This window comes from Sceloporus undulatus, chromosome 2, assembly GCF_019175285.1.
Source record: "Sceloporus undulatus isolate JIND9_A2432 ecotype Alabama chromosome 2, SceUnd_v1.1, whole genome shotgun sequence".
In the NCBI taxonomy this organism is placed as follows: domain Eukaryota; kingdom Metazoa; phylum Chordata; class Lepidosauria; order Squamata; family Phrynosomatidae; genus Sceloporus; species Sceloporus undulatus.
Genome location: NC_056523.1, coordinates 17714472 through 17723839, shown reverse-complemented (window position 1 = coordinate 17723839; position 9368 = coordinate 17714472). Strand labels below are relative to the sequence as shown.

At 41.8% G+C, this 9368-nt stretch overlaps 1 protein-coding gene across 1 annotated transcript; it reads left to right on the top strand.

Moving 5' to 3' along the window:
- The first annotated feature begins 2401 nt into the window (after positions 1-2401).
- Positions 2402-5485, top strand: LOC121920282. Its single transcript, XM_042447411.1, has 2 exons — positions 2402-2681; positions 3988-5485. The coding sequence occupies exons 1-2, from the start codon at positions 2402-2404 to the stop codon at positions 4485-4487; spliced, it is 780 nt and encodes a 259-aa protein (XP_042303345.1). The 3' UTR covers positions 4488-5485.
- The last annotated feature ends 3883 nt before the right edge of the window (positions 5486-9368 follow it).

The window sequence follows — 9368 nt, the reverse complement described above, 5'->3', positions numbered from 1 at the left end:
GGCTCTATGTCTAGTGTAGAGCTACTGAATCAATTGGATTTACCTCAGTGATCACCAATTGATTCAAAAGGTCTACTATAGATATATTAAGCGCTAACCACAGGATTATAGCCAAAGATAGTCATGGGATCTTGCTCACTTGGATAAGGCTTAACTTTGTACCTTAGGCTTATATTATATTTAGCTTAAGCATCTATATCAGAAGATGACAAGCATTTCATATTTTCCTCCATCTGAATAAACATGACCCAGTCCATTATTTCCTCCCTGCCCCTGAGGTCAGCAAAATGGTTTCCTCTGGGATCTGTTCCTTAAGCATTTCCTTCCCTAGTCTTGGTATGCAATCTTTATTTGAATCTTTTGGAGTCCATTTTCCTTCCTACAAGAACTAGTAGCCTCTCAGGGCCTCCTGGGTTTATCCCTTATCACTATTATGACCATTTTTATCTGTTACCTGACCAACTTGACAGGCAAACCTGTTGTGGAGGTAAAAAGGAATGTGACTGAAGGTCAATGCAGGGGCACCTGACTCAGCTTTACTCATTTCATGAGACATTCTCCTTCCATTCAGAAACCAGTGTCTCTTTCCAAATAATTGGGAAGGGAATTTGCTTTCTCCCCAAGAGTGAGAAGAGTATCTGATTCAGGTTCGTAAGAGAGTCATAGAAGCCTACATAGCTGGCAAGGTTGCAAAAGTTGATAAAATTCTCAGAAAAATGTTGCAATTCTGGATTAAATGATAGTGTTCTTTGGCTTCTCCATGGTTGTTGTTCCATTGAGGACAGTGGGCTTCAATGACCCACATCAAGGCCATAGGTGGCAATCCTATGACCAGGAGTAGCTCTTACTGAACTGAATGGGGATTACCTCTAAGTAGATAGGTATAGGATTGTACTATCTTGATGCAAACGTGATCTAAATTGTGTCTCACTACTTTTGCAACTATCACTCAGCAGTCAAGATCGTCTTGACTCATACTACCATAGGGTTATAAAACCACTCTTTGTTGACAAAGGGAGGCAAAGCTGAGTGGGAGCTGTGGGTTCATTAAATCACTGTTAAATAAATGTCCTCATGGAGTTGTAGATGCTCTACCCTAAGCAATAGGTAGTTTTTACGGTCACGTCTGCAAGGGCCAGAATATTCTGGGAACAGCCGAGAGTATTCTGGCCCCAAAGATACTCTGATGACCCCTTGGGCACTCTGTTGCAACACCGAGCAGGTGCCCAGTGATGTTGCTGCCACTGTGCCCTCTGAGGTCACAACAAATCACCAAGCCATATGATGAAGACTAGGTGCCTCATTTTTGACCTCAGAGGAAATTACTCACACCAGTCGCGGCGGATGGTGGCACAGCAGGACACCTGTCGCAGCGGATGGTGGCACAGCAGGACACCTGTGTAGACAACTGCCTAGCATTGTTTAGGAATGCCCTGGTAACAGGAGGAATTCAGAGAAGCTTCAGGGCAAGAATCCTCTGGGAGCAGCCAATGTGGTCCCGCACTTGAAGGCACACAACAACAACAACAACAACAACAACAAGAATATTCCACTTTAACTCCCATGCCAACATCCTGTGGACTCCTGAGCTTTGAGGAGGAACTAGAGTTCTCTGGCTTACAATTCTAAATACCTCTCCCCAAACTGCAAATCCTAGCATTCCACGGGATCTTGCCATGGCAGTTAAAGTGCAATACACTTTAACATTTAAAATTACCTGGGCAACAAGGTCTGAGCACCAGAAAGGCCTTTTTCCTGCGCTGCTCCCCATGGCAGTTAAAGTGGAATACAGTGCTATGATTGTGTAGTGTGAGCTGGGTTGCCATAATTGTCCACTAAAACCTGGGACAAAATGTAGGACAAAATCTAGATCAAACCGTAGGACAACCGCAGGACAAAACTCAGCCCAGAATGTAGGATGTTTAAGGTCCTCCATTTTTCTTAAATGTCCTACATTTGGGGCTCAGTTTTGTCCTGCAGTTGTCCTACAGTTTGGTCTAGATTTTGTCCTACATTTTGTCCCGGGTTTTAGTGGACAATTATGGCAATCCTAAAGAGGGCCTATATTATCCATTGTCCTGTTTCCACAGAGGATACATATAGACTTTGGCTCCCAGGCTTGCTAAATCTGTTTCCTCATTTTTTAAACATCTCCACCATGTTGTTTTTCTTTCTAGCTCCAAATCCGTCACGCTTCACAATGGTTCTCTTGCAAGATGAGTCGTACAGCTCATCTATCAAGGAACACTTGGCAGCAGGACTGCAGGAGCTTGTGTCCATAACTGGCTTTCTGCTCCTTCCATGGCCACACAATGAGGAGAGCTGTACTAAAACCCGTGATTGCATCAATAGTGCATCCCACCATTTTTCTGAAGCTGAGGAGAAGCTAGAATCTCGTCTCATGCTAGTCGATTCCCAGTCAGAGGCACTAATTGTTATGAAGAAACTGCTGCAAGACGATCTGCAAGAGAAGAACGGGAACTTGGCAGACCTAAGGGCTCAGATCATTGTCCTCAATGAAGCTCAGAAGAAGTCCCAGGCAATGCTGGAAGCTGCAGAGTTGCATCTAGAAAACACAAGGGAGCAGCTTAGATTGGCTGATGAGGAAGTGGCCAAGAACCGTGTAGGACGTGAAATCGGGAGCCGGATACTGCTCCTGCCTGGGTTTGGGTCACTCATTGGTAGGTTTATTTTCTTGTGAGTTAGAAAGTCCTGGAGTAAAAGTGGGGGCCCCTACAACAGAATATACAGTGCTACTAGAGGAAGGGTGGGCATCATCCTTTCAGGATCTACTTTGCTTCTTCACTTAAACCTTGTGATTCACCAGTGTGAAGCAGGTGTTGAATACCAATTCAGGGCAGATATACATCTGAAGTGTATCTATCTACACTATGAAATTATAGCAGCTTGATCCCACTTTAACTGTCCAAGCTTCCATCCTATGGATTCCTGGGATTTGTAGGTAGGTGAGGTACAGAGAAGGTACCAAGTTACCTGGATGAGAAGGATTAAAGATTACATTAGTTTAATTCTGCAGTGCAGACAGCCAGACAGGATGCGTTGGGAACTTTAGTTGCTCTAACCAAGAAATCTAAGTTCCTCACAAAACTACAAATCCTAAGACTCTACAGGATCACACCATGATAAAGTCAGTGACATCACTAGGCAGGTGTGGGGGGTGCGGGTTGCACCAGGTGGCACCCAAGAATTGGTCGGGATGCTATTATTTAAAGTGGTACTAAATTGTTATAACTATGTAGTATAAATGCACTCCTAGGGCTTGTCTACATGGACCATTTAAACCCTTTCCCTCCTGCCCTCACAATGCCCTGTCCACACAATGGTAGCAAAGTAAGACACACTCTGGGGTGGTGTAGACAGCCACCCAACATCACTCTGGAGTGTGGAGGTAATGGGTATGGGGGGGGAATTCTGGCAACTTTGGGGCCAGAATACTACAGGAACAGCCCAGAGTTTTTTGGCCAGTGTAGATCTTACCCTTAGCATAGCTCAGATCCAGCATTTACTTTTAGGAGAGGTAAGCTTTCATTCTTTTCACACTCTTCCTTTCTTACCCCAAAACATCCAAGTTTCTTCCTTTTAGCAGCCTGAGAGGGGAAATAGATAGTCTTCTTGTTGCTCCTGTTACAACATTTAGGAGTCATAAACTGAAATTTGTTGATCTGTTAGTTACATCTATGTCTGAGCATTTCCTCTAGGAACAGCATAGGTGGCTTTCTCTCCCCTCTGCTTTATTCATACAACAACTTGGTGAGATAAGTGAGCGGAAAGAATTATTGGTATAGGGCACCTGGTGGGTTTAATGGCTTGGGGGAATCTCTGAAGTTGTAGTCTGATGCAACTTGAACCACAACACTGTGCTGAATCCTGATTTGCCTTTTACCTACCCCTGCACCCAATAACACCCCACCATTTTAACTCAGCAAGCCCAGGTGAATTCCTCATTGATTTGTCTTTGTTTCTTAGGAGCTGGGATGGTTGTTGGTTACCAAGCAGCTCTGGACTCAGCTGAGAATCTTGTAGCTGAGGCCCAAAGGTCTGTGGCTCTATGTACAGCAGAAGTAGATCGCTACAGGAATGAGATTGCCCAATTGTCCCAAAAGGAGCAGGCGGTACAAGATGGAATAAATGCTACCAGTCAAAAGATCCTCCAGATTCAAGCTAAGTGTGATGAAGTACTTGCTTTCCACAATGCCGTAACAACGCAGCAGTCTTGGATCAGAAAATGCCTTTCACTGTTAGATCTGTTGGGAGGCAAGATTAATGCGGCTACAGTGATGTCCCGTCATGCCTGTATCCCTGGGATCCTGGTGGATATTTTAGAAGAAATAGCAGGTGTGGTAGAAGGGCAGCATGGGGTGGCATTCTGTGCCAATGAGGAAATCCAGACTTCAGTTCTGGAAATAAAAAATGCAGTGAAATCTCTGAGAGGAAGGGCAGGAGGAAGCACACCTATTGCTTATTAATCCATCCATGGCCTTTCTCATCATACTGTTTTTAGTAAACACTTTTCTCATACCATTCACCTCTTTCTTTTGTTTTCTGAATGTGAACCTATATAGTGAAACATACCAGCAAATTATTTACAGTGGTGTTCTTGTGGGGGTTTTGTTTTTATTTTCATTACTGCAATATTGTGTAAGAAAATTATGCATAGTAAGAAATCACAAACTTCCATCCATATTGCAGAGCTAGGACAAGTTAGGTTTTTGCACTACAAGTTTCAGAATCATAGAGCCATAATGGCTGGGGATACTGGGAGCTGTAGTTCAAAAACCTATTTTTTCCTAGGACCTGCTTTTGGGTATGAAAAAGGAAAGTGGTGCTCTCAGCCTCCAAGGAAGGCAATGGTAAACCCCCTCCTAAAAAATCTTGCCAAGAAAACCTTTAGGGTTGCCATATGTCAGAAATGAAGGCACACAACAACAACAGAAGCTGATGGAGGCAGACTCCAACATGGAATCTGGCTGAGATAGTTTTGCTAGTAAATGTAGAACATACCCAGGTTCTGAGAATGAGGCCATTTGGCACAATCTTTGCACAATGAGAATTCAGAAAATGCTGACCATTTTCAGTTGCAACATACTCTCTCTCTCTCTCTTTGAGTATCCCTGCTGACCCCAAATATAAAAATATGTGTTCCGGTAATGTATATCTGGACTGTTTCAAAAGTTTGATCATTTTTCCTATAAATACTAGAGGAATTAATGGTTCCATACTCTCTTAACTAACCTGTTCATCACTGAATATACATCAGGACAACTGCTGGTGTCGAGGAAAAGAACTTCAATGTACTGTAAATGTTAGGTTCTGTATAAAGCGCAATGTTAAATGTCACATTGTCTTAGTAAGTGAGCTGCTGTGTCTTGTTGCTCGGAAAACGTAGAATCTATTGTCTTCTTGTGTCCTCTTTTTCTTAAAAAAAGAAGAAAAATTAGCTATTTTTTGGCTATTACATGATATAGGAGTGCTATGCATATCCATTCCTATTTAATCTAACAACATTTTTTGCAACTTTTCAAAGCAAAAAATGTGGACAGTGTGTCCCCACTGTCACTTTCTTTCCTCTGCATGCAATTTTGCAGTAATTGCCTTAAGAAGAAGCTTGTGATGTCTGAAAGCTATAACAATATATTTTTGCACTTTTTGGTTAACCCAATAAAGATATCACCACATCATGGATTTTGGATGTCGTTTTGTTTTTCTATATTATGACCAGCACTGCTAATCTTCAAATATTCCTTTAAAACTTAAAACATGAAATTTTGTGCATTTTCTCCTCCTCTTTTTATAACTCTTTGGTAGACTGACCATATATGCTTGAGACAAAAACAGGACATTGAGATAGCAAAAATGGGATGAGGTTATGTAATATTCCGTATTCATGAAAATACAATAAGAAAAGTTTTATTACACAAACATACTGTATTAAGCTAACCAGGGACATAGCCAAGGGGTGGGGGTTCTGGGGTCCGGACCCCCCCCTTCTGTTAGAAAAATGAATGGTGCGTGCGGCTGCATCGCCGCACCCAAGCCCCATTATAATGGTGGCACTTAGTCTGGACCCCCCCCCTTTCTAAAATCCTGGCTATGTCCCTGAGCAACAGTTATTCTTCAGTGACAGAACTCATACAAAACTTTAGGTAGACTGTATTTCACCACAATCGTACCATGAATATTTCTTCCATGAAGTAATCTTAAGCAGCAGATATCGGCATAAAACTTCTCACATTATTCAAACTATTTTCAGAATGTAACAAGGCATTTTTCTTTAAAAGGGGACAAAACTGACATTTATATTATAACAATGGGATGGTCTGGAAATATGAAAAAAACGGTACTGTCCCATTTACAAAGATACATATGGTCAGCCTAGTCTTTGAAGATTACATGCTCTTCATCTCTAAAAAAAGTAACAATCAAAGTATAGTTAAAAGAGAACTTGAGTTTATTAATCTAATCTTGTAAGTAAGCGTTTTAGTCTTTAAGATTTCTATTATTTTTCTCAACAAAACTAACAGTGTTTTCTCTGGATTAAGTACAGTTGTGACCTGAAGCAAAGCTGCCACTCCTTAATTCATGACATGAGGACAGTCTCCAGCATTAATGCTGCAGGACTACAGCTAAATGGATTATATTTCCAAGAAATAGGACATCGTAAAAAATAAACACCTGGAAGGATCCTTTATGTGAAAGCACACATACAACTGTGATGCAGTGTTGGGCAGCAGAACAGCTCATTTTTAAAAACGCAGACCTGTAATCCTCTGGCATCTTAAAGCACATTCCTATATGTGTTTATACAGAAGACAGACCCACTGACATGGAACTGAGTGGGATTAGCTCCAAGATACTGTACACAGAGATGTGTATGGTATGTAACTTACACAACCCTTCATTAGCTTTCCTTCACACAAACCTCTAGCAGTTAGGGAACCAGAACTCAAGGTGCATCTACACCATAGAAATAAGGCAGTTTGAAGCCACTTGAACTGCCATGGCTCCATCTTACAGAATTATGGGATTTGTAGTTTGGTGAGGCACCAATACACTTTGGCAGAGAAGGCTAAAAACCTTGCAAAACTACAAACCCCAGGATTCCATAGGATGGAGCTTCAGCGCTTAAAGTGATATCAAATTGCACCATTTCTGCACCCTTAGAAAAGCTATTTTTGGACCACAACTCCTGCTATCTCCAGCCAGCATGGCTATGTCTTCCGGAAGCTGAAGTCCTGAGTTTTTCCAAGCTCTGCTTCAAATAGCTATGTGTTTGAATAAGGACAAACTGTGGCTGAGATTCTACACTGCCTAGCATAGTTCTGCAAGTAGAACTCTGCTGTTTCTCTTTTTTCACAGATTTTCTGCAATAGCCCCCTTGAACAGCTATCTCTGTGGATGGTGCCATCAGTTTACATTCGGCTGTTGAGAATAGTCAGATTTTTCTCTGATCCTCCCTTCTGCTCTCCATCAGCCAATAAATGGTCATTCAATTTCTGTGTTATGAGAACCAGTGTGGCATAGTAGTTTGACCATTGGACTAGGGCTCTGGAGACCAGGGTTTGAATCCCAGCTTGGCCATGTAAACCTTGGGCAAGTCACACTCTCTCAGACTCAGAGGACTTAAGGTGACCCTAAAGTGATCCTATCACAGGAACTGATGAACAAACCAATATATCTTTTGTGCCAAAGCCTGCCTAGGACCAGTCATGTCATTAGGTTTGGTATCATCCGGTGTGGTAACTCATGTTGTCACATCCCCTCTATTGACCTCCTCCTCCTCCCATACCACATCATACAGAATTCTTAGTAATGTTTTCTGTAGTAACATTACTCATTAATCATCATTCCTGCATATCACTGACTGCAATGGTAATAGCTGTGACATAAAACAACTAGCAAAATTAAAATTATGCCTATACGTTACAATATCATACGTACAGCCTAAATGCATTTACATTTACATAGTTTCATGTAGTTGGTAAAACGTGATGTTTTAAAATAAAAATTAAAAATAATTAAAAAAAATTTTTTTTAATTTTAAATTTTAAAATCCTAGGGCCTCCTCTTTCTCCTTCCACTTAGCCTTACCCCACTCAGACCGTCTCTTCAGCATTTTAAAGGGACATCGGCTGATATGCATGAACCTTTCTGACACTGACCATTGCCTTTGAGCAAATTGACCTTCGCAATGTGCTTCTCACTTCTCAGCCTAACAGGCTGGCATCCCTTGCATTCAGTATTTTCTCTTCATGCCTCAAAGGACTACCCCTGTGATCACTTTCTCCCTCAACCACCAATTCATATCATTCAACACATATTGGGGGACTGTTACCAGGACATGCTTTTTTCTTTATTTTTGGCAACTAATCTGGACAAAGAAAACTTTGAAGAACCCTGATATGACATCTTGCCCATGGAATCAACTGAATAGATGAAGTTAACACTCCTAGGATGTCACCTGGTGCGGTCCATAGCCCTTGTACTCTCCTATTGATGCCACTGCCTAGAACACATTGGCTACTTTCCTGTCCTATGGCAGGTAGGGTCCCTTTAACAACGGTTGGACCCATTCATGGCACCAATGGCACTATGGAGTTTGTCACACAAAAGAGATCAGGAGTTTATCCAGTGAATATCCTGGAAAAGTTGCATAATTATTCGCAACAATGTCACACAACGTCGCACAAAACCTGCATTAAAGTGGTCACAAAGAAGCATTAATGTACATCTTTTTACTTTCGGGATTTCAGTGATAATGCATTTCTGATATCACTTTATTTGCACAATTGCATGTGATCGTTTGCACAATTACTCGCCATTTCCGCTTCATTTGCGGGATGCTTTAAATGTGCTTTAATCTCTCTTTAATGCAGAAATCAGCCCGTGTGATAAACTCCTATGAAAAGCACAAAGGAACCTTCATATGTGGGAAGGGGGAATAGCAACTTAATGCAGAACACTGAAATTGCGACATGGCAGGAGGAAGATTAAATGAGTCATAACGGATGCTCCAGGAAGGGGAATCCCCTTTTTTCTGACGCTGCCAAAAAACACGTTTCACAGCAGTACCAAAGTCTAAGGAAAGGTATGGGCAGACAAATCACTGATTCATTGGTCTAAATTCAATGCATTGATGAATTGCCAGATGTCTGGCCCTGAGGCTGCATCTGCACTGTAGAAATAAAACAGTTTGACACTGCTTTAACTGCCATAGCTCAATGGGATGCGATCGTGGGATTTGTAGTTTGCTGCGGCACCACAGCTCCCTGTCAGACATCTCACGAAACTACAAATCCCAGAATGGCATGGCATTGAGCCATGGCAGTTAAAGCTGTGTCAAACTGCAT